We start from the raw sequence: 25,430 nt of genomic DNA, 5'->3' as shown, positions 1-25,430 counted from the left end.
TTGATTGAATACTGTGCTTCTTGGAAACAGTAATATATACACATACAGTCTCCAGACTTTTCTGTGCTATGATTTAACTCAGAATCTTAGAGAAGTAGGAGATTTTACTTAAAAAAATTCTAGGAGAGATAAGATAAACTCTCAACACCAATATTCATGTGTGGTAAATCAATAGAAAAACTATTTAGAAATTATAAATGTTAGAAATCTTTTATCTTAATCATCCCATTCCCCAATATGCATATTTGACACAGGATGGTGCTTACAGGCGCTATTGCTTCCTCTGTTTATTTCCTTGATAAACTGCAATGAGCTGGGAATAAATCATGCCACGTCAGTACTGATTCTGCACAAAGAAATCTTCCACTGAACAGCAGTTGTTTTAAAAGGAAGAGGAGGGATGAAGTGTATCGATAAGGAACTAAACCAAACCTTTTAAACTCGGGGAGAAAAGGAAACGTACACTGAGTACTTACAGCCAATTTCACAAGAGTATAAATTTCTTTGCCAAAAATCTCTTTAGATGCATTAATACTACAGTAAAGACACGACACTGAAGTAATAATTGCACAGTTGTTTGCCAGCTTTTAAAATTGCATCAGCCCAAATAGTATCACCCTGAATTATATCCTGCTAACAGCAGATCATTAATGCCACACACAACAAACATACATACACCAGGATCCTGAATAAATCCCAGATTATTGTGAAGGTGAGACAGATCTGGTATCTAAAACCCAGTTTGAGAGCTGAAGACAAAAAGGCCCAGCAGACATTTCTCAGTCCATTGGCTGATTTAAGTTGCTGTTACCGGGTGGGAGAGGAGAATCGGCACATGTGGGAAAAAATGCTGTTCAAGTGGGAGAGAAAATATGTTTTCTTCTTTCACAGATACACTAGAACTCAATCAGGCTGTTACACAAACAGATAAAACTGGCACTTCAGTCCCTACTGCTAACAGAACTCCGTGCAGTAACAAAACCTTCTCCGCACACCAGGAGACTCTTAAAATTCAAGCACTCTCAAACTTAGCAGCACCCCCGAGAGCCACAAATTGAGAGAAATTAATTCTGTGCCCCTGCACCCCTCATTACCAGGAGAGCTGAAGTAGGTCAAATGCAAGTTAATCTCTTAAATTCCACATTTGTACACAGATGGTAAAGCAGTCGTTACTTTTGCACTGGCAAATGTCTCCAGGCTAAAGTGCAGAACTTTAATAAACCATAACAAGTTGATATTGAATATAATTCCAGCCAAATACCAGAAACTTTCTGGTTTTAAATTTTAGCATTGTCCCCTGAAATGACCACCCATGCATCACTGAAACAAGCATGGCTGAAGATGTAAGCTGCACCTGAATGACTGCATGTAATAAACTTGTCACTCTTTTGGAATTAGTAAATGTGCATGAATGTTAAAAAAACGTCATTTTTATCTCAAACACGAGACAATAATACCAAATAAAATTGCATGTGAAAGATGCTGTTGAATTTGTCATGTCAGCAAACACATTCTAAAGGAAACAAGTCTGCCCCTGCAGAACGAAGCAATAAACTCCTTTCTATAGCAACACCCATGTCAAGAGATGTCTAGCAAAATTTGTATGTTCCAGTCCTCATTTCAGTCTGCATTATGCAAAGGTGCATTACATGTGGATTTACAAAGTGAATAGACTTCTCTAAAATCCAGTCTGTGCTCTTTATTGACAAAACCCGACAACATTGTATTTAAGTTCTTTGTAGAGATACAGCAGTCCTAAATGCTCGACCTTTTAAATTGCTTTCCTATGTCATACCACCACGTATAGAGTACAAGAGACTGGTGTTACTCCTGTTAAGGCCAGCAGCAACACTCTGCCTTACTCCAGAGTCACAGTCATAGCCTGTGTAAATCCACTCACGAGGCATAAGAAGTGCCACACTCATCTTGGGCAACTACTCTAATGCAATCATGAGGTTTTAGATCATATACCTCCATTAGATCTCTCATACAGCTCCTGCTGTTGCCAAAGGGACTTGTATGCATGGGAAGGGTGTGTTGGAATTCCCACAGCGGCTTCCCTTCTCCTGTTAATTCCTCCATAAATGACATTCCTACTGACAGTAGTAATTTCATGAAAAAAGAATATATTCCTGTCCTAAACATACCAGATTTACCTGAAAAACATAGCAGAGTCACATAACTTTAGGTCAAAGCAACAGCTTAGCGTGAGCTTGCCAAACCAAAAAAATCCCACCCAAAACAACAAAATGAAAACAAACTGCAAAAGAGGATTTTTATACTGTGATAAATACTGGTGGCTTTGGGAAACACTGGTTAGGTGACTGTGATAATGTGATGTTAAAACTCTGCTTCTACATGTACAGCCTGCATACACACAGGTAGTCCTAGATTTATTGCTACAATCACGTTTTAGACAGTCATGTTGATTCTTCTGTACATTTAGAAGCAAGTAATAATGACAATTTTTGGAGGTAATAAAATTTCACATGTCTCTCGTATTAATGTGTTCCTATCACTAGCTTCTTAGAGGCATTTGGAAACAATCAACTTCTTATTTTAAGGAGCCTTAAGATAAGGTATCTGTGAGCTCTACACTTGGGGTAATTGATCACATTTGTTTCCTGTACGTAGGTTTGACTCCTCTTTCCCTTAAACTTGGCATGTTTCTCATTACCCTAGGCCTTGTTAGCCCAGTAGAAATGTTCTACCGTAGTGAGTGAAAACAGGACGATACTATTACAAACCACATCTAATCAGAGATGGCAGCCCTACTCCATCTCCAGGAACTTTTGCATTCGTAATGCTTTTCTGCAGAGCCCTCCTAGGGATGGAGGTATGGGCTGCTCTTCTGCTGACAGGTTCAGCATCACTTCTGGCCTTCAGACTGGTGTCCTACAAAGTAATTCTGCCTCAGGACAGGATCACAAGCACCAAAAAACATGAAGCATATCACATTTGGGTTTGTTCCTAACGATAAGAAGGTGTGAGCTCTTCCAGGTGCATTCAGGAATCATCTTTTGCCTTATTTGCCAAATGACACATAGTAGCATTTGACTGCAGGGGAGGGGGATTGATTTCAGAATACAAAAGTGTTTACTTAAAAGCAGCCTTGTTATTCATAGCATTTTTAAAGAGCCATTAAACTTTCTCATAGCAAAAGATAAAATTCAGGCTTTTTCATGTTCTGTTGGGTTTATAATGGACTTGGAGTGGATCATACTCTGCATTCATGAAAGGAAAGTCATGATGCTACATCCCTTTTTTACCAGTAGAAAATTTGTCCTCATTTACTTTGACTGAAAAAGAGCTGTAACACTAGAGTGTAACTGAACTGGTCCTGTTGCATGAAAAATGTGCAGTTCTGGAGTTTTAATTTCCTCTTCTTTCTTCTTTTCATTCCTTTTCCCCCTCTTGTACCAATAGTCAGAAAAAGAAAACTTGACCATATACCAAAAAGACAGACAAGCAACTCTACCTCTAAACTCAAACCCATGGCTTGTGCATGAATCAGCAGGGAGGATTTTAATCAGACCTCTCTGGCTCTGAGAAATCACCTATGTACGGCACAAAACTGCTGCAGGAAGAGAGGCTGGGTGGAGGCAGGCTTTAGGGGTATTTCATTGGGCTTGCTATACACTTGTTTCTTATAATGTTTCATTTAAAGAGCCAGAGAGTTTTTACCTACTGAGCAAATGGCTTTTAACAGCCTTTAAAGCTCTTGCAGCTGGCCAGGTTTGGTATTCCAAGGCAAAAGTCTCTTGCCACTAAGGGAGCTGCAATGCTTTCATTAAGTGATGCAGAACATGGTTCTTATATTCAAAAACTAATGCTGGAGCTATTATTAGCAGTCATATCTTTATTTCATTGAAGCTGATATCCAGAATTTGCTACCATTGAAATATTTTGGTTTAGCAGAAAGCAAATGCTTCATTATGGAAATCTTATACCCAGGGAGGGATTGTTACTGAGTTTAATTGATAGCAAATAAAGTAAAACTACCAAGTGGGAAAGAAAATCCTGTACTCGTACCGAAAAGAGATCTCATCAAATAGGGAAACATTTCTATTTCTAGTCTGATTTCCTCTCTCTTCTAAATATGCTTTTCATGCTGCATTTATGCAGTTCACCGTAATCTACCTAATTTGTTCCCATGCTCTTTCTGGGCTGTCTTTCCTCTCTGACCATCTAGAGAACTTCACACATTGTCAACCTATCATAGGTGAAAGCTTTTGAAGATCTACTACTTTTCTCCTGGCCTAATAAGGTCAGTGACCTTTCAAGCTCTACTATTTCCTTTTCTATCATTAGCCTGATACGTGCATCAGCTACCTCTCAATTTTCTTCGTCTCTTCAATGCCTCACTTCTTCCTTTGGACACTGTCTAATTAGGAACTTAATTTCCTCTTCCTCTGATGGAGTTTTTGATAATAGAGAGATCCTATTCACCCTGAATCACAGAGCAGCACTACGATTTCCTGCTCAGGGGTGTCTTCAGGTATGTTAATTAATTTTCATGGTGCTGGCTCTGCCACAAAACCACAATAGACTGACAAACTTATGGCTCCTGTAGAAAATTCACTGATGGGGAACAGGCCTGCCCAAATTCAATCAGGTTCACTTTGGAGTGAAGGTAGTTTGCAGTCATGGAAGTAGCTAAGGATGAGGCTTTGATGCCCTGCAGAGCCTACATTGCCTTGAAATCCTTTCTGCAACCAGCACTGGCTTCCCTGAAGAAAAGGTACTAGCTTTGAGGAGATTGTTACATCCCTGTTCTTCAGACTCCCTGTGCTCCAGGGCCATGTGCCACTTGCCTATCTATAAGCAAGTGAGAAACTCAGTGGCAAAGGGGTAAAACAGGCTGGGAAGGACTCACTATTTTTTTTCAGAACTCAGATTTTTAAAAGCACAGAAAATACATTCTGTAGGGAAAACTTCATGTTCATTTAAAACCAAAATGCTGTCCAAATAAAGTTTCTTTGATGTTTTCCTACACTGTTAAGGAAATTTATTATTTGCTCCATTTTCTTCAGTGCTTTTACTACATTTTTCTTTTGGCAGAGTCACTGGCTCTGCAACAAGCCATGCCTTTCCTCACCAGCAAGGAGGTGTACCAGGGCAGCTCTGCCATCTTTAAGGTGCTGAAAACTTTTTGGTAGGAGCCCCATAGTTACTACTTCATCCATGCCCATCTCTGTGGGCTTACATAGCAAGTGCTGGGACCAGACTTGTGCGTGCTGTAACATCACTGGCGTTACATCAGGAAGCAATTTGACAACATTTATGGTGTCTATCTGGGAAAGTGGGGCTCTTGCTGCTCAGTCCCTAATGAAAGAGGTGCCAAGGCTGCCCCTAAGGATGCAGGGCTGGCAGAAGCAAGGGTGCTCCCCAGGGTGCATGATTCCAAACCTCCCACTCTCAGACAGGATGACAAGAGAGAGGAGACAGCACTGAGAGTCTTCTCCCGCTTCCCATCACTATCTTATTTTTCAAATATTTTGTGGTTGGTGCTAAACATAAGTTCATCTATTTAACACAAGATGGCAAAGCCTGCAGCCTGCTTATCCTATGTCAGGGACAGTCCTGAGGCCAAACCGTGCAACGCTGGGGCAGAAAGTAAACATGAAGTTTCCATTCCCCTCGTACTTGGCCACTTTTGGTCTTTCCCAAGAAGTTATCTGAGATAACCCAGGGTGTCTCTAGCAAAAAGCATCACCTCCTGCTGTTAGCACAACCCCTCCACACAAGGAGGAAGGGGTTGCTGTGGGATTTAAGCACTGGAGTGGGACTGGGGCAGCCCGGGTTCCCTACCTTGGTTGTCTGAGCATTTCCTGGGCTCCCCTGCTCTAGGCAGACTCCTTTGCACACTCTGTACCCCGGTGCCTGGCAAAAGGCTTGCTAAAGATCACCACTGGCATATGCAGAGAGAATTTGTTACCCGAATAATTAACTTTCTTGGTTTTCATTACTCTTTGGAAAGCCTCAGAATCATAAAGGCAAGCTCCCTCTGAAACCCGTCACCATCTCCACGGCATCCATTGCCTTCTTGCCCACGTACATCTCAAAAGGACCATATCCTCCTTCAAACATTAAAATTTATCTACAAAGTTTCTTATTGATCATTTGCCACTGAACTAAAGCATTCCCTCCTCCAAACAGTGTCAAAATGGAAACAACTTTAAGAGCCAGTGGTGCATCTAGAAACCGTCCATGCTCATGTGTGCCTGTGTTTGTGCGTTTTCCCTTCCTTCCTTAAGCTGGGGTTTGAGATTTCAGTTATTCTGCAAACAAGACCCAAGAGAGACACAATTAGACTCCCCTGGAGACTGACCCCTTATAGTGCCCACCTGTAGCCGGACCCAGATAGCATCCCAGTGCAATGAATTAGCACTCTAAGCTGATTAGAGCAGCTCTGCACAACTCTATTTTATTGACACAATGAAGAGAGGACAGAAAAGGGCCTGAAATGAGAAAATCATTTCCATGCTGACTGAATTAAAAGAACAAAAGAGCTCCTTGCAGTTGCAGCATTCAATTTGTCGGAAAAAAAGGAAGCCACTTAATGGATCACAATAGATCTGAGCAGACAGATGAAATTCAAAACTTCAGCATGAGTGCGATTAGCAGCTAAACATATTCCCAATCATTTCCTCCATATGCATAATTTAGTTGGATTGTTTACTTCAGGGTTTGGGGTTTTTTTGCAAAAACCCTGTGCAAGATATTATCTCCTAAGAGCCATTTTTTTCAGAATCAGGGGATGTTGTTGCATCATCTGGTAACACAGTTTGTTATGACACAAATTACACTAAAGTGTGGCTGGATATGTTTCCCTTTCTCTCCTGCTTCTAGAAATAAATTAATATTATCAATATATGGAAACTAATAATACAAGATCATCTTATTCATAAGGAGGCCTAAATTGTTTATAAATCACATAACTTATTCTGTTCTGCTTAGAAGAGAATGAACTTACTGCAACTCGTATTCTAGCAAAATATATCAGTTTGTGCCACTATAAACAGCCTCCTCATTAAATTTAGGTTTAAGCTAACTCTAGTAAGCCAAGAATACAAACTAGTAAAGGGGTTCCCATGAATGATATATATAATTACTTATAAAACAGATATGCAATTTACTTTGGCATTTTCAAATCAAAATCTACTTGCCTGTTATAAGGAAATACACCTTTCAAATAAATCTCTGAAATAAATTGAAAACATCAGGATTTTAGGCTCCCCGTCTCATAATTATGTAAAAGCTCGACTCTGACACAGTCCTAATTCAAATGTGAAAGGCTGCTTCACGTGTAAAAATATTTGTGTTTTCTACTATATATTTCTATTTTCCAAGTGTTTAAACAAGAAAATATTGAGCACAGTCCTGGGAAGTGTGTTGGCACACAGACATCACTCGAGTGCAGTTTCTTTGAGAGTTAAATATTTAAGATGATGCAGAATGGGGCACTTATTTTTCTACTCAAAATTTTAAAAGCTTAGATCTTGTTACGACATTTACAAATCAAACATCTCTTGCAGATCCAACATTCAAAACAAAAGTCATTTTCTGAGCCTCACTGTCACGGAATTTAGATCATTTGCATCGATTTGCCCTGATGGATATGTTTATTTGCTGAGCATGTTTTAACCAGTTCCCTTTACAGCCTTTTACCATTCTGTTTGCAATTTCACTGGTTTGTTTTTTGTGTATTTCTTAGGTTAAAATATTTAAAAAACAATAATAATTTTTAAAAAGCCAGTGAAGGCATTACAACTGCTTATAACCCCCATATTTTGAAGCTGATACCTTGTTAAAGGGAAAGCTGAGTAGCGGTAGGATTCACTTCTGCTGGCTGCTATTACTGATTTGACTAAGCATTTCACAGGGGTAAATACCCAAATCATTCAGGGAATGACTGACACAATATGACATGTGGTTAACAGCCTTACCATGCGTGAGCTTGGCTTTCAGAAATTTTACTGATGCCAATGTAACCTTCCAAATATTTCAGATGATAATTTCCCCCCCACCAAAAAAAACCCCTTTTTACAGCCACGTTTGAACCATTCAAAGGATTCCTGACTGGAAAGGTTACTGTAACCCTTCTTTTTTTCCTTCCCAATTGATTGAGCTAAGAGTTTTATATATATATATATAAAAGAAAAAAAAAAGCCATGTATAAAGCTTTGGGATATTTTAGCAAACTCAACGTAGTGTAACTTTGCTGACAGCTTGTCACATTTCACTGACTGTCTGTCTGGGATCCTGCGATAACATCTGCATTCACTCAGGGTGAGAGCTTACCCTAAGACAAAAAAGTGGGTCCTGCCACATAATGCTCCATCATTCTGTCAGTTCTGACATGGCATCTGAATTTTTTTGAATCACTAAACACTTTTGGGACTCTGGTCCTTATTATCTTTCCTTAGTTTCTATACTCACTCGGCAATGCTGAAAAATGTAAAATGTGCAAACAAGGTAGTGGACGGCCTGGGCTTTTTGTCGTCTAATCCTCAGCCCCTCATTCATGCTCACTGTTAATCTCTTAAGACATTATAAAACTGTTAGACAAAGAAATGTGAATACCTCTGCTTCTCAGCAGAATGGGAGGAAACCAAGGAAAATCTGGATCATGCTAAGCTTTTCTTTTCACCACAAAAATGGTAACTTAAACCTGTTGCATCAAATTATTTATAATTCCCAACACTAAGGCTTTTTTTCTTCTTCTTCTTCAGCATTACAGAGCAAGCCTGGCACTATCACAGGAGGAGGAATGCTACTGCCGAATTTTCCAAACACATCAAATACATCTGTCGGGTATAAAACAATTCCACAAAACCTGTCAGAACACAGGCAAATTGGGGTTTAATCCCTCCACCGTTTCGTGTTCTCTCAGGGCTGCTGGAGACACACTTTGGGGAATTTCTTTGCTGCAAAGGAAGGGGGGACTCTGTGGTGTGGGGTTTATGGGGAGTGCTTGAAGGGGAATCCTGGATGAGACTGTAGCACGGGTGCCCCCAGGCTGGCTGGAGGCTTCCTGACTGGATGGGACGAGGGCCCCATTTCACATTAATCCAGCTCTGTTTGAGCCGTCTGCTATTTCAGGTCATCATTTCACTCCTCCTGACTCCCACTGCTTCGAGGGCATTAGCATGGGGACAAAAGCCACTCAAGTACCTATTCTAACCCCATTCAAACTCAAACCTACTAAAAATCACACCCAAAAATGATACTGTTGCAATCAGCTAAATTTTATTCAGGAATGCTGAGGCTGAAAACCAGAATTTTCATCTTCTTCTTGTCCTTTGTTGTCAGGGGTGGTGAAAGCAAATAGTCAAGTCTTAAAAATGCTCTAGAAGCACATTTGAATGCAAATGCCAGTCTGTACCAGGAGGATTTCTTTACAGACACAGCAGCTTCTGTTAAAGTCACCATTTTTAAATAATTATATACTAGTGTGAAAAACTCGGCATCATAAAAAACCCCACATGTTGTTTTCAACTTCACTCGCATCAGGAGGAGGGAAAAGGGTTTGAGGACAGAAATCGAGGTGTTGCCTTTTTCCAAAGATGGTCATCAGATTTTGGAAAATCAGCTTCTGAAATAGTGTGGCCCTGTACTAGTAAGGGTTGGGTTGTTTTGCCAAGAGTGACAGTGGTGATATTTCAAGCAGGGAAGTCTGAGGGAAGGTGCAGGCAGACTGTGTCCCCACTAGTGGTGAAGTACCAAGTCTAGCTGGACTGAGGGTCTCTGAAATGTTGGGGATAGCCAAGACAGGAAAAAGAATGAAGCAAGAAACTAAAATACGTGAGAGCCTGGTTAGCAAACTGTGTACACAATAAATGCTGGAAGCAAGGATGACCATCACGGCAGTAACGTGCTGAAAAATAAAGTGAGGAAAATAAGGGTCAGATAAAGGGGCAGAGATGGATGGGACTGGGAAAGGATTCAGAATAGGCTGAGCAAAAGGAAATCATGGGTTTTTTTCATAAGGCTAAACAGGATGGTAACAGGACAAGGGGTGATGGGATGAAGCTGGAACACAAAAAGTTCCACTTAAACATAAGAAAAACCTATTTCACTGTTCAGGTAAGGGAGCCCTGGCACAGGCTACCCAGAGGGGTTGTGAAGTCTCCTTCCTTGGACATCTTCAAGACCCATCTGGACATGTTCCTATGCGACCTTATCTAGGTGAACCTGCTTCTGCAGGGGAGTTGGACTGGATGATCTCTAAAGGTCCCTTCCAACCCCTACCATCCTATGACTCTATGATTTAATTATTTCAGCTGGCTGCAAGGTTTTGGGATGACACAGAGGACAGTAGCACTGGTTATGGGAGGAGAGGGAGGAAAAGAATGATGAAGGAAGAAGAGTGCACTGCCTGTGGCCAAATGGTTGAGTTAATTGACCTTTGAGATCACAGATCTTCTAACTAAAAAAGAAAAGGCCTTTTTGTAGCCTTAACTGGGAGGAAATTTTAAGATGTCATCTTCTGTGCAAAGGAGGAAACTTTTCTTCAGCCAGTATGGAATGGCACTGCAGCACATGACAGCCCTCTCTTTCTGTCCTGAGCATCTACATCATCCTCTTCTGCAGATATGGAGCTTTCAGTAGGATCATTTCTGGTTTTAGCATTAAAGGAAGAGAGAAAACTGATTTATCTGCTCCTTGTTAGCTGCTTGTTTGGGTGCTTACAGACATAGGTATTCCAAATAGGTAGATGCCAAGTTAACACTAGCAAAAATTACATTTTCCATGTTCACATGCAAATTTGGGCTTATGCAGAGGTGATCACTAGACAATGGCTTAAAATCTGGGTTTCAATAACACTTTCTGTAAAAACAGTAATGCTGAAGCTTTCCCATACCTAAACTTCTCCTTTCCTATCCAGGACAGATTTACCCTTTTTTACACAAAAATCAGCCTTACTGCCATGGTTTTGAAATCCTCACTGCTGTAAGTACCAGAAATACTGTGACCACAAATACCTCTGAAAGTATGAACATTCAAATTTAATTCTGAATAAAAATACACATAATAGTCATAGCTAAACTTTATTGAAGCCAATTTACCACACAAAGCCATTTCAAGAAGATGGGAGGGCATTGAAAGTCACTGTCTGAAATCCTGACCGGCTCCACAGCAGGTTTCCAACAGGGCATGTGAGAAGCCCACTCCCATGCATATTGCCAATATACTTCATCAAATTAAGTCTAACACCACTTTGTGAAACCCATTATACACAGGAGCCTCTTTACACCATAGACTTCACTTGATGAAACATTATGCCTTTTGTGGGACCTTTTACATCTTTCCACACTGAATGCCTGGACTGTACTTTAAAAGGAAGGGAGATTTGTATTTTTTTCCCAAATTTATGCATGTTGTATGAGTCAAAGTTAATACCATCACTTCAAATCGGGTGGATTATGACAACCGGTGTCTTCACTCCTGTGTGTGCCACCTACTGTTCAGCCAGCAGACACAAGAGTTCAAAAAAACCCCCACATTAACATTCCCTGAGGTGGAAATACCCTATTAGCTAATTATGGTTTTCTGTTCCTTCCTTTAGATACATTTTGGTACCACTCTGATGAACACATCCCAGTTTGCAGGCTCTAGCAAAAAAGGAGTTGGGGTTTTTGTTTTTAAGGTTTAGTGATGTCTTTATTAGACCAAATGTCCAGCTTTCAACGGTACTGTTAAATCATGCAGTGATTTAACTGCCAAACCTTAGTGCTATATCCTCTGAAGTGCATGTGTTCATTTGGGTTAATAAGCATCTTGCCATACACTATCCCCTGTCTTCATTTGCTTCTGTTTAACGATGACAATCTCCCCCTGCCCACAGTATGCTCCTCTCTCCACTGCTTGTTGAGCCATCAAGACACACCTTTGTTTCATTTAGTATGCAATTTTCACCTCTGACCCAAGAAACTAGTCTTAGGCTTCCTGAACTTTATTGCCTGTTAATAGACTGCTGGCTCTCTTTTCAGCAGTCATAGAAATGGTGGAGAGACATTTAATTGAAAAGAGAGACAAAGCTAGAGCCTGAAAGACAAAGTCAGGAGGGTTTAAAAAAAATAATTAAAAAACCCAGAAATAATATGTTTGAGGAGCTTTGGATATTCTTTACAAGTTTGTGCCTCCTTGCACAAATAAGAAAGACATCATTGATTTAATTATCTTCCCAGGGAACAATGGTATAATACTCTGAATGGTGCTAAATGATTGATCTGGTAATTCATCTTCTGCTAACAGCTATCTATGCGTTTTGTTTCTCTCCACTCCTCAGACCAATGACATTAGCAGCAATGTCACGGAGCAGTCCTGGGCTTTCATAAAACACCCACAGATGCTCTTTCCTGCCAGTATTTAGGGACACATGTTTACAATTTTGTCTGTATTTCTTTGTCATAGATTACTTTTAACTACATCTGTTCAATTAAAATAGGAAAGAAAGACACAGCTAGAGCCCAAAGGCTTTATATCAAAAGGAGCCTTTTAATGAAATAGGGAGGTTTAATTTTGTAAGTGTTCTGACGACTGAGAGATACTTTTCTCTTTTTTCAGAAGTTCTCTGTTTGGTGAATAGTTAGGAAAGGACATTATCACAGCATAAGGATATTATTGTACACAGCAAAGCATTATTAAAAGTGATTTATTGTTCTGTGTTAGGAAACTTATAGGAAAAGTCTGATAATATATTAAACTTGTTTATTATGGACTTCATATAATTTTTGAATAATGCAGCTTTTTCTTTTGACAAGAGCAATAAACTCTGCTGGTATAGACATACGTTGATTATCCCAAGTCAACTGTGTTGCTTAAAGAAACATGCCCAAACAATCAGCTTTTGACAGCTGCATCTCTTGTTATTTACAATAGCCATCACGGTAATAACTCACCATTTCTATATTAATAAGGCAGTGAAATTTATTATGATGGTATTGAAAAGTTATTAAGTACTGCATCCCAAGTGACAAAGTACCACAGCACTGTCACTATCCAAAAGCAGTTGCCCATCCATCACAAAGCTTTCCAGATGGTCCTGCATCTTTATCGCTCCCAGGTTGGTGACATCACCTGTTCACCCACTCAAAATTGATGATGAAAGCAAACAGATCTATCTTACTTACATTTACCAAATCAATTTAATTTTACAGGCCGTGGCTTAGTGACATATTGACTGTTTTCCTTAATGGCATCTACTGTACTTAATGCAGAGAACTCATCTTTGAATCCTGGCTCACATAATGTGGAATTCCGTAATAATTTTTTTATAACATATTTCTTTAATGGGGAGAATTATGATTGTCAGTTCTATTACATACAAATATTATTCTCTTCAGTTCTATCTTTTTTTTTATTTTTCTTTCTGATGCTGTCTTAATGGCTAAATTCAATTTCCAAGTTTTGCCACTTAAAGGAATCTGATATATCTCACAATTCTTTTTCTTCATATTTTCGTAATCCTACAAATCTCCTCCAATGTCATCTTTTCTTTCAGTTTATTTAGTGCCATAATCTGCTTGGACAAAGTGTTACTGAACTCAAATTCTACCCAGGTCATGTCTGAGTAAACAACTACTATCTTACTTTGAAAAGGAATATAAATTCTTGAAACACCTCCCTACTTCTACTCTGAAGAAGGTAACAAAACTTCCTTCTCCCCTTCCTACTTCTAAGTCCACTTGACCCTTACTGTTTCACTCTGCTTCCCTTGGGAGTTAATGCTCCTCCTGACTAAATTAAAACCTCAGTGGCTTTGTAGGGAATATATACATAGACTTACAGAGAGCTTTCTTTGGCTTTAGACTGTGACAAGAAATGGGAAATTTCCTGCCCCCAAGGTCAAGGACATGGTGAAGTGTCCACCATGGGTGGAGAAACAGTCCATTCTATACACACAATTTCAGGTTTAATTGAGACAATGGTTTTACACAAGATTTCACAGCTGAGCCACACCAGCACCCTCTCAGCCTCCTGTACTAGCCAAAAGCCTTTTCTTGATGTTGCTGCCACATTGCCTTTGGGTTAGCTCAGAGAATTATCAGCCTCATGAGCAGCAGCCCTAGTGGCTCAGGACAGTGTCAAGGATCACCTTTTTCCTGGTAGCCACTACAGGCTGTTAGTTACCTTGTGCAATACAATTTTGAACATTTTCTGAGAACAACTCCATCACAGAGCCAAAGAGGGAGCTTTGCAGATCTTGTTCATGCTCCCCTTCCAGTGAGCAGCAGCTTTATCTGAGTAAGGGAAGGTTGTGGTCTTTGTCCAAGAGAAACTCAGAGCATCACATCCCAGGGACCTCATGATGTGAGGCTCTGCTGAATCATGTCAGTCAAAGAATCAGGAGAATTGAAGAGTAGAAATAAGAAAAAGTAGAGGAAGACAACAGAAGACTACTCTGTGTTTTCCCCAGATCCTAGCCCTCTTTCCTCCACATGAGACAGCTCAAAGGACCAACAGCTCCCCTTTGCTGTCAATATATTTAATTCAAACCAAAGGACAAGTCCACTCACATTTTGCTATCAAAGGACCTGATTGCTCATTTGTAATTATAAACTCTGAGCACAGAGAAAGTTGATTGGTTGGGGTACACAACTGACACTTTTTGTTCATGAAACATATGTCTACCTTGTTACAGGACTGCTACTGCTGCAGTACTATTGCTGCTGGGACTTAGTCACAGCCTCACCACAAGACACGAATGCAAACAGAATAATTCTGGTAATATCAGCAGGACCATAAGTAATGTCTTCTTTGTCTGCAACTTTTGAGGGGCTGTTTTAAGCACCCTCATGCATTCTCACCCCAGGCAAGATGTTTGGTATGAACTCAATCCAATGTGGCACTGAACACTATGTCCCTAACAGAGAGTTTAACACATCAGCTAAGCACATGCTTAACTCAAACACCTGGGTAATCCTGTTGATGATAAGCCTGTGCCTAAGTGCTTTATTGGATCTCAGCCAGAGTGCTCCATGCCTTGCAAAGCTGAGCCCCAAAGGGGATAAAACATCACCTATGTATTGAAGGGAAGGTAAGGATGTCACCCTACCTGCAGCTGCTACAAGTGGATTGTCTGTTGACATGGGGGAAAACACGCTATCTGCAAAACTAGGTTGGTCTTGTATAGCTAAAAGAGCATCCCTGCCCCTTGCTTTAAAACAAATTAGTCCTTTTTCCCCTCTTGCCAACCACCTGGTTTAACCTGGAGTTGCTTTGTATATTAATGCTCTTAACAACAATTCAAGGAAAGGGCAAGATTGGGTCTGTAGAAGTCAGTGCAGTGTGAAAGCAGCAGAAAATTAAGGTGTTTTTGTTGAACACAAGGACAAATTCCATATCCCCCAAAAATATTCAGAAGTGAAGTCTTTATGTCTTTTTCAAACAGGAAAAATAAAGGGTTTGCTGTAGCAGTAAGAGACCCGAATTTGAATATTGGGTGTGATCCAAAAGGTGCTGCTCAAGGATAGGTGCATGTGCTTTGGTGACCTATTCAAAGGCTTGCTTTGAAATACTCTCCCAGTTGTTTTTCATAGCAGGGCATGAACCACGATGAAATCACTAAATTCACATTCCCTTGCTTTTGTTTGAAAAAAAATTACTGCCATCTCTTAAAAGCTTGTTTTCTTTGTTGATTAAGCAGCAGTCAATTTTCCCCTTTCAAACAACCACGGAGCAACAGCCTCCCGACCCCCTCGGATATTGGGGCTGCCGGCAAATACTAAAACCTCAGTGACAAACTGCAAAAAAGCTCGACCTTTCCCCCTGTCCGGTGACCCCCTGTTCGATCTGTACTTTAGCTAACCAATACCTGATTAGATAATGCTCAGCTCTAGACCTGCAAAATGAGATAAAATCCAAATTTATGGCTTTTCATTTAAACTGGTCTACAGCACTTTAATCATGACCCCAACGCAACTGTATCACAACAAATTCTCTTTATCCCATTGTGTGTTTTATGGCTGAAGTATGTAAATGGACACAACAGACATTGCTTTCTTGGACTTGCTCCTACCAAACTCTTTGTCAATACCATAGAGTGTCTTGTTATAGGAGAGTGTAGGAACAGGCTATATCAAATTTTTCAGCCCTTTGCAGCAAGTTTTTCTTTATTATCAACTTCCTAATTGAAAAATCTAACAGCAGCAGTTCCTCCTACTTCCACTTCTCTCCCAATGACTATAGGCTAATCCTAGTATCAACTCAGATGTCAGTCACAAAAACTTGAAGTATCCCACAGCTGGAAAGTCCCAAAACTATGAAACAATATTTGCAAAGGAATAAAAATGTCCTTTCCAAAAATGTAGTTCCAGTCCAAATTAGGATGTGGCTATAAACTCTTCCCTGCAATGTAAATGTAGGGTTTTGATTTGAAATTTTCCTCTTTAAGACTCTAAGCTACCTAGAAAACCCAAACAATTGCAAAACAGGAACAAATCTTTCCTAGCAAAATCAATAATACATGCAGCATCAGAACACAGCACAGGAAGGTGTGCATCACCCCTTCAAAAAAGGTTCTTAATCTTTTGATGCTAATTATTTTCTTGAAGAGAGAATTTTCCCCTCATTTACTTTAAAAGTTAAACACTGTTGTATATTCAATGTTTCACCTTAAAGTCACAAAAATATGGAAAGACTGATTTTTCCAATAACTTAATCATCCTTTCTGTAGCCAGAGTGGAGTCTATTCAAGTGAATTAAATAAGTACAGAAGCATTAGCAGTGTTGTGACCCCACTATGTATTTCTCTGAGCAATGCATATATGAGGTGAAGAAAAAAGTAAGCCATGACACAGCAAAATGCTTTCACTAGCACATGGGACCACTGAGCAATTCGAGCAAGTTGAGACATCTCACCTTGTGAAGGCATCAGCCACAGCTGATCTCTACAGCACTATGAACTATTACGGGAATTGTATGTAATCAAACACAAGAGAATATTGTGACAGTATCTACATCAGTGCAATTGGCTCAGCAACCAAGCAATATAAAGATTTTTAAAACCTCTCATGCTACAAAGTTACTTGAATTCATAACCAGTACCCTACAGAAACTTTGGTTCCATCCTTCCTCCATTTAAAATACAATAATAAAATTTCACGTTGATATCAGCATCAGCAGACCAAATTCTTCATTTGTTAATTCTCTTATTGGTAGTTATTAAACCTCTTATTAAATCTCAATGATACCTTTCCCTCACCATCCCGTGCTTTCTTTGACACTGGCTGAACTCACATACTAATAACAGCTTTTCTCCCTTTTTGATCTCAAGGCATAGATCCAAGAAAGCAGTGGTTTCCAGAGCAGTGTGATGAGCATCTGGGCTGGCACGGGCACTACCTGGTCTCCCCACATCTGTCCTTTAGCCTTAACCCTTTAGCCTTCACTACGTGACATTTTACTCACTGGGTAAGCTTTGCTAACCAGCATTTCTTTGTCTCCTTTCAATTACAATAAATGTACTTAACCCGCTTGTTGGGAAAATGTCCTTTTTCAAGCTCCCCTGAGCACCGCAGAGTACTTCTCTAGAAGTGGCCAAGTTTCAGAGGTGCTTAGCTGTTGATTTTGTGTGATTTTGCTCCAGCACTTTTCAGTAACTTCTGCTCAGCTGTCCCAAATGCATAACACTGTTCAAATGGCACAAATTCTGCAGCTTGAAAGGGATTTAGTCTGCCAGCTGGGCTTCCAGTACTGTCAAGATATGCATTTCTAGTCTGGATTTTTCAGACCCCAAAATCCTAGATATTTTAAGCAGGAAAACTAGTTCCTAGTATTGCAGCATATTATTAGCTTCTAAGGGTGTGAAAATCAAGGTGAGGTCCCTTCCATGTCAGTGAGGTTATCCTGCACTACAGCACCTGAGGATCCAGTCTAAAATATCCTAATTTTGGAATATGTTAAGACCACAAGTACAGTTATGTCTCAGTAGTTGTGCTCCAATTTCTGTTATCAATATCCAAGCTTAATTGTGATGTGGTTAAAGGTCAGGTTTTATGGTTTCCTGGTGCCTTTTTCAAATAATAAAGATTTCTCATCAGCTATTATGTTGTATCAGGGTTTGTTAACTTGGTAGAGAGCTGCCAAGTCTATAATTTCTCATGACATTCTTCTGTCATATTTCCACAGTTCTCACAAGAGTTTAAACAACCAGATAGAAAGTTTGGGATTAACTTAGAGTATTATGGACAGTTAATAGCAAATCAAACCTCTATTTTCCACAATGTCTGCAAGATATTAGGAAAAGTGTGTTTTTCCGGGGAAAAATGAACCTCCAGTCTCCCCAGAGGTCAGTCATGCCCCTGGCCACCCACACAAACTCTGCAATTCTCCTCTTATCAGACACGAAACATACAGATGGAAAGCTGAGATTGCACTCTGTTTCTACAGTACATTGTTCGAACTAGGAATAAAACCATGCAAGAGCATTTGTCACACCATAACACAACTGGCAACCACTTGAGGCCTAAAGCCCTGACCTGACTGTGGAACTGCAGCTCAATCAGATCCACAGTGATACCACACTGAGGAAAACATGTTGCTCCTAAAGGCAAGGAAAGACAGACACAACCACTGTACTTGCCAAGGGAGGTCTTGAGGTTAGGCTTCAGGAAAAAGTAACACTTCTCAGAGTATCTGCAGAAGTAACACAAGCCACATCATCCCCGTGTGTGCTGTTTGACACCAACATCCAAACATACCTCACCAAATGAATGGCAATCTTCCCATTAAGTTAAATAGAAGCAGGATCAAATCCTCAGCTTTCAAAGCTCCCAAGTAGCACAAGGTTCTGCAATTGCAATTTCACCCACATAGTACTAGGTTTTAGTTCTACTTTAATCATTGTTGAAAGTGGCAACTCACAACCCTGAAAGCAGCACCCAGTTTCGTTTCAAACAGATAATGCAAATACCTAATCCATAGATATACTGCAGGTCTGTCCAAGGGCAGACTAAAAATGGTACAGAAACCTCACAATAATGCCACTTCTGCCTCCATTTTGCCAAAAAAGACATCATCTGCCAGATCCACCCAGACAGATTTGATATGTGAAGAGCAACAATTCACACACACTCTTTTAGGTTAAAATTGACACTTGTTTCAATCCACAAGGCCCAAAAGGCCACAAAGCAGTCTTCATGCACAAAAACTTCCCCTGGCTGCTGCAGGACAGGACTCAAATTCTGCAAATGCTTCTGTGTTTACAGACATGCGAGAGAGTTCAACAGACCGAAAGAATGTACCGAGTCTTACCTCCCAACCGTAACCGGGATCTTTAAGGTGTGGTCGCTGCTCTCCGACGAAAGGGCCAAATTTTTCCCCTGCTTCAATCTTCCTTTTGGTCCATATCCCTAATCCTGCTCCAGGAACATTGGATTCTCGGAGCTCAAACTCTGAAGGAATGGGAATGTCATCAGGAATGTATATGGGAGCCTTGTAAGGGGAGCTCTCCTTTGGTGTGAAAGCTTCGCTGGAGGTTGCTGGAGAAGACGGCTCTTGAACATTGACGGATGTTGGACACTGGATGTTTGCTGCCTCTCCATCAGCTTCTGGCACTTCCTCCAAGGGAAGTTCAGGAAAGCTTTCATACAAACATTCATCACCTGGAAAATAAAGCCAAACAGTAGGATTTGAAGTTATTCTGACAGATTCCGCATATGCAACTCTTTCAGCCTGCAAGTGAAATGGAGAGGACAGTTTGGTAGGCAGGCAGCACCTTCATCAATCACTAGTCCTTCAGCAGTCTCACCCTGGAAGGAGCTGAGCCTATTCCCTATTGTAGGCCAAGGGGTACACAGTGTTTCTCAATATTCCTGACATCAAAAGTGGTTTACATCATTGAACTCAAGCGAGGGAATTACATACAGATGTATATGCAGGCACACCCTATTGTCCAATCTGGTCCAGATATAGCACTTTACATTGCATACTCTTTGAAATTACAATTGAAAGCCAGCATTATATGTTACAACTGAAATCTAAGTGAAGTGAAAAGCAGGAAAGCTTTACTGGTCTTTCAGAGAGACAGATTGAACCCGAAGTAGCCAAAATTAAGTTTGATGGGCTCCAATTAGTCTTTGGAGGAAAGCATCCAGCCTACCACATAACTCTTGGCAAGAACTTCAGCTGATGTAAATCAGTGTCTTATTGTTGACCTCCAAGAAACGCAATGGTCTAATGTAAGTTCAGGATCCAAACAGCACCTTATAGAGAACATGAACCTTCTCCTCTTACAGATGCAAAAAAAAAAAAAACCAACCCAAAACCTGGGGCAGATCCAAAACACATTTCACAAAAAAAACACAACTTCATCTTGGGGCTTAGCCAGCAAACAAAAGAGAAGAAAAAAGGAAGGAAGAAAAAAAAAAGAAGGAGAAAAACTCAGTATTTTTGACAGCTCAAAATGTAAGGCTGATTGTAAATTCCTTTTAGTCAAAAAGACTCTGAGTGGCTTCAGCAGGGGCTTTAGCTGCATCAGCAATAAAGTACTCAACCAAATAATACAGGCAAAAGGGACAAAAAGAAAAACTAACCTAAAAACTTCTTAATTATTTACATTTACGTTTATTAGTGTTATCGTACTTTTCCTACACACAAGAACTTATTCCACTTAATTCTACCCTTAAACAGGAGGCAAGATTACTATTCTCCAAGGAATGACGTTGAGAGATTAGGTATTTAAGATCTGAGCATGAGGATATTTGCATAATATAGTTGGCCTCAAAATTAAAGTGTTAGGCTGGGCTTGGTGTTCGGAATGACTCCGTTTCAGTGAAGAAACAGGAAACTTTAAAATGTTCTTTCAATTTCTTGCTCATTTAAGAAACTATCCATGGTAGATTAGCACCGTATGCCTTTTCCACTGGAAACTGGTCATAGCCCATTATCTCTCACATCTTTGTTACATATTATCTCACAGTTTTATATCTGTACTTTCATGCTTCTGGTACTGCCTAAGACAAACACTGAGACATAACAAATCATTTGAATAGATTGCTTCCATCACATGACTGGCAAACTGGATTCTTCATCTGTGAGCAATTTATTCACAGCCATGAACTGTTTTTCTTTCTTTTATGTGGCACTGGCTATGACCTCATACATGTCACAAGAAAGTTCAGCTACCCATTCCCTTGGCCTCTGGTTTGGCAGACTCTCCTTGCACTTTAACGATTGAACCCATTGATGATTAGTTTATCACTTTTCTAATACCTGGAACTCTGAAAAGCAGATAATCTTGACCGACTATCATTTGACTGAGGAAGATACACAGAGGGATTTTTCTTTGTTTATGCTTCAGAAATCCTGCCTGTCACAGTTTAGCAGTGCCAAGTTTGGCAAAGATGCCCAAGGGCTTATGAAAGCACAAGTGCAGTGAGCTTACTCTGTGCCTGGCACCTCTCAGCTTATGCCCACACTTATCCTGCCCACAGTGAAGCTCAACCTGGTCTCCAAGGGACATGAAAGAACACATGAAAAAGGTAGAGACACAGCTCCACCTGGATGCCACCATTCACTTCACACTGCACTGAGATTACCATGTTAGCAGCCACCTCTGTTACAACATAGCATCACATAGGTGCCCCAAATACAGCTCTGCTTCAGTATGATAGAATGGATGAGAGATGTTGATCTGTGTCTTTTGAGTACTTCTGAAACTTTAGTGTGCTCCCTGACTCCATGGGCCAGCAACAATGCTGCGTCTGCTCAGAGCAGGCTTCCTCTACTCAGATGTCTTACTCAAACTGTTTAGACTGCCTAAAAGACTTCAGCTGTTTTTCAAACAGGAAAAAAAACCAAAACCCTAACCTATGTATACACATGGGATGCAGAAAGAGAAATCACACAAGGAAAGTGATCTGGATGATGATAAGCACATGGCTCACTGGAAGGCGGGGTTTAAAAACTTCAGGCATCTAAATCCTACTGATTTTCCATGACAGATGGGTGCCTGAAACTCAGACTCCTTAAAAAGTCCATCTCACAACTGCTGTTGTCCCCATCCCACCAAGTAGTGACCCATAAGACCCCAGGGCCGTGCTTGACTTTCCTCCACCAAATAACAAAGCAGCTCAGCCCAATCCTTTAAGTCACAGCAAGCAATGACCTGCTCTGTGCCTTTCCCCAAAGGGCCACCGTCCTCAGTCCCACTCGCCAGCAGCGCCTGCGCATGAGCCGGCACAAGCTGAGCCTGAAACATTTAGCAAGCACAGCTTTACAGATGTTTCTTCTCCCCCGGGGACAGTCCAATTTAATTTCTCTCTCTCAGACTCAAAGGCCTCGGTTATACTTATCTCAGTCATTCTGGCTACACTCGTTTTTAGCCATATAGGGTCAAACCTGCAGCTGATAAATTGGCCTCTGGAAGCCTGGCAGTGAGACAAGTCCGTTTGCCGGGTCTATTGTGTCTCCTTTGATTTCCAGCAGCCACACCCGATGTCGTCGTTAAACACGGGCTTTCGGTTTGAAAGCTCTGGAAAATATAATATGCCTATGTGCCCCAAAGCCCTAACAGTGTGGGTAACATGGATTACTGAAATGTTATTCTGCCTGAAATAGCAATGTATTCTAGCAAAAAATATATTTTCAAACCTCAAAATAAACAGAAGTTGAATTATGACTGACCAAGAGACAGGAAGACCATTAAGACATTATTGTGAAATTAATGCTAGAAGGAGCTATATTCAAATCAATGTGTGTGAACCAAGGGTCTGGTCCTCATTTTCAAAAGGTGTGGGACTATTCCCCTTACGATTTATGCCCACATGGATCAGAGGGACTTCCAGCAAAACCGTGGGATATCGACTGATAGAAAAACTTTGTAAGGTTAGAATCAGACCCAGGGTCTGTGCTGATAAGCATCATTTTCCCAGTGAACTGCAAATCATTCCCACAGATAGCACTGCAGTTTTGAAATTCAAGATGGCTTCTTTAAATTCAGTAACGATCCCCACCAGAAATGGGACGAAAGAAAAACTAGGGCCCCTGATAAGGGAACAGATGAGATTAGGTAATGAGGAAGCTTAGATATTAACCTCCATTAAATTCTTCACCACTATTTTACGACAAAAACATGAGCAAGTTTCAAAGGAAACCCAGGAGGAAAGGTTAATTGCTACTAAAAGACCAGAGTGGACACCTGCAGTTGCACTTTTGACATAACCTTACACGTCAGCAGGAAAAGGTCCACGTGGCTGCGTGCTGGGGATGTGTCTGATGAGGACAGGAGAGTGACATGCCAAAGCTACTGCCGTAACTCCAGGGCTTGGGGTCATTTTGAGACCAAGAGGGCTTTTGTGCATGGCTGGGAGGAGGAGAGGACTTCCTTCCATTCGGATGTTTCTTAGGAGCTCAGCATTCTTTTCCTCTCCAAGAGCAATTAGGTAGGAGGCACTAATGACTGAGGGAGGCAGAGGTTGCTGAACACAACCCAAACCATTTTCCACTGGCTGCAATTGCTAGCAAGGCAGAGGCATGCTGTTTTCAAAAGCACACTGGGCTGCACGCATTCAATGAGCCCGTGCCTTTCTGCAGTAGAAGTGCCACATGACAGCCTCTCACATCAAGGAGACGTGCCAGCCTGTTACACATATCAGTGTTTCAGGGTGGTCTTCAACTCAAAGTTCACACAAAGTCCTCCAAGGATCAAGTCTGCATCCAGATCTCCAGACTCAAAGCCACCCCCTAACAACCAGAAACGTATCCGCACAGACTATCCAGCCTCTCTTTCTTCAGGCAGTTTGTGCCCGAGGATGTACATTCCTGAAGCGACTATTGACTGATAAACCCTCTAGCACATAAATCTGTTTGTGCACTTGAAGTCGTGCATGTGGCCACTGGTGATTTAATCATAAGCTGGATGCTGATTACTCTATGTGAAAGAAGTAGGCTGGAAGCAAAAGCATCTAGAGAGCCTGCTTCTAATGCCATCATCTCCTGAGAGGGACAAAGTAAGAGCTGAGATAAATGTGGAAGTGGCTCTTCACAATAGGAAGATACACATAGATTCATGCCTGCAGCTTCTCAAAGATAAGAAAGATGACTCCCAGCCCCAAAGACTAGACATCAGAAGGACCTGGCTCTGTTTGATGGGAGAAGTCCATCACATGTCAGGAGCTTTGAGCTCCACTAGCTTTGTTGGCCGTACCTGATAAGAGCTTTTGGAAAAGATATATTAATGAATTCTTTGGTGGTTTATAGTACCATCTGGTGAATTAGTCCCTTGTCCTGCATAAGGTGATGGTGGACCTGAATGTATCACAGTATCTTAAGAGTTGGAAGGGACCTCGAATGCTCATCCAGTGCAATCCCCCTGCTGGAGCAGGACCACCTAGAGTAAGTCACACAGGAACTCATCCAGGTGGGTTTGGAATGTCTCCAGAGAAGGAGACTCCACAAATCATCTGGGCAGCCCCTTCCAGTGCTCCCTCACATCAACAGGTAAGATATTCTTCCTTGTGTTTCTTTGAAACCTCTTCTGTCCCAGCTTATGCCCATTGGCCCTTGTCCTATCATTGGCCATCACTGAGAACAGCCTGGCTCCATCCTCCTGACACCCACCCTTTATGTATTTGTAAACATTAATAAGATCATCCCTCAGTCTCCTCCCAGCTCCCTCAGCCCTGAATCAGATCCATGAAAGAGAATAGAGGGCATTTATATTTGTTTGACCTGAGACTTCTATTCAGTGCTGAGGAAATCAGCATTGAGTATTTGCAAGGATATCTGAAAAGGAGGCAGGCATTTCCTGTTGCATACAAATGGGACACCTTTATCTGAATTTCTGTTTGAACAAGTATTAAAGGAAAAAACTAGTACAGGCAGAAACTGATTGATTACAAAATATATCCACATCAGTCTAGAATACAGGAGGTCAGTAAGAGCAGAAAATTAAGAGAAGAAAACCCATTAGCTTCAAAAAAAGAGCTTCTAAGCCAGTGGTGAGTAAATGAGAGGCCCTAGAGAATCCCACACCAGGTATGCATGGCTCGGGGGGGGGCACTTTCCCCTTCTCTAGAGGAGAAGCAGAGGAGGATCTTTAGCTTTAGAAACATGCAGAGACTGGGCTACTATCTCCAAGCACAGAAGGGACTCTAGCCAAGAGCTACATTACTCAAACACTTTATCAGTTAATGTACCTGAAACTGGTTTGTGCCCCTCCCTATCCACAGAACTATTCTGTGGGACTGGAGCTAACGATGACTGTTTATTTTTATTTGTATTGTAACACAGTCTGGGGGGCCCAGGCAGGACCTCATTGTGAAAAGAATCAGACTTAATCAAAGGAGATTAGAGTCTCAACAGAACAGAACCAGTGATTCCCAGTTAGGTAAAAATCATAAAACTAACAGGGGAGAGAGGAATTGTTTTACAAACAGAAAGTTTGATTGTACAACAAAAGAGATTACAAGCAAGTGAAC

The 25,430-nt window shown here is 40.9% G+C and overlaps 1 protein-coding gene across 6 annotated transcripts in view; it reads right to left on the bottom strand.

The window, feature by feature from the left end:
• MECOM (MDS1 and EVI1 complex locus) overlaps positions 1-25,430 on the bottom strand; it is a 336,232-nt gene that overhangs the window by 168,385 nt on the left and 142,417 nt on the right. For all 6 annotated transcript variants that reach the window (XM_062005401.1, XM_062005403.1, XM_062005402.1 and 3 more), the window contains exon 2: positions 19,264-19,613. In XM_062005401.1, the coding sequence (XP_061861385.1) occupies positions 19,264-19,613 (350 nt within the window). The remainder of the gene's footprint in view (positions 1-19,263; positions 19,614-25,430) is intronic.

The sequence above is a fragment of the Colius striatus genome, chromosome 12 (assembly GCF_028858725.1).
Source record: "Colius striatus isolate bColStr4 chromosome 12, bColStr4.1.hap1, whole genome shotgun sequence".
Taxonomy (NCBI): Eukaryota; Metazoa; Chordata; class Aves; order Coliiformes; family Coliidae; genus Colius; species Colius striatus.
This window is presented reverse-complemented; position numbering and strand designations above follow the sequence as displayed.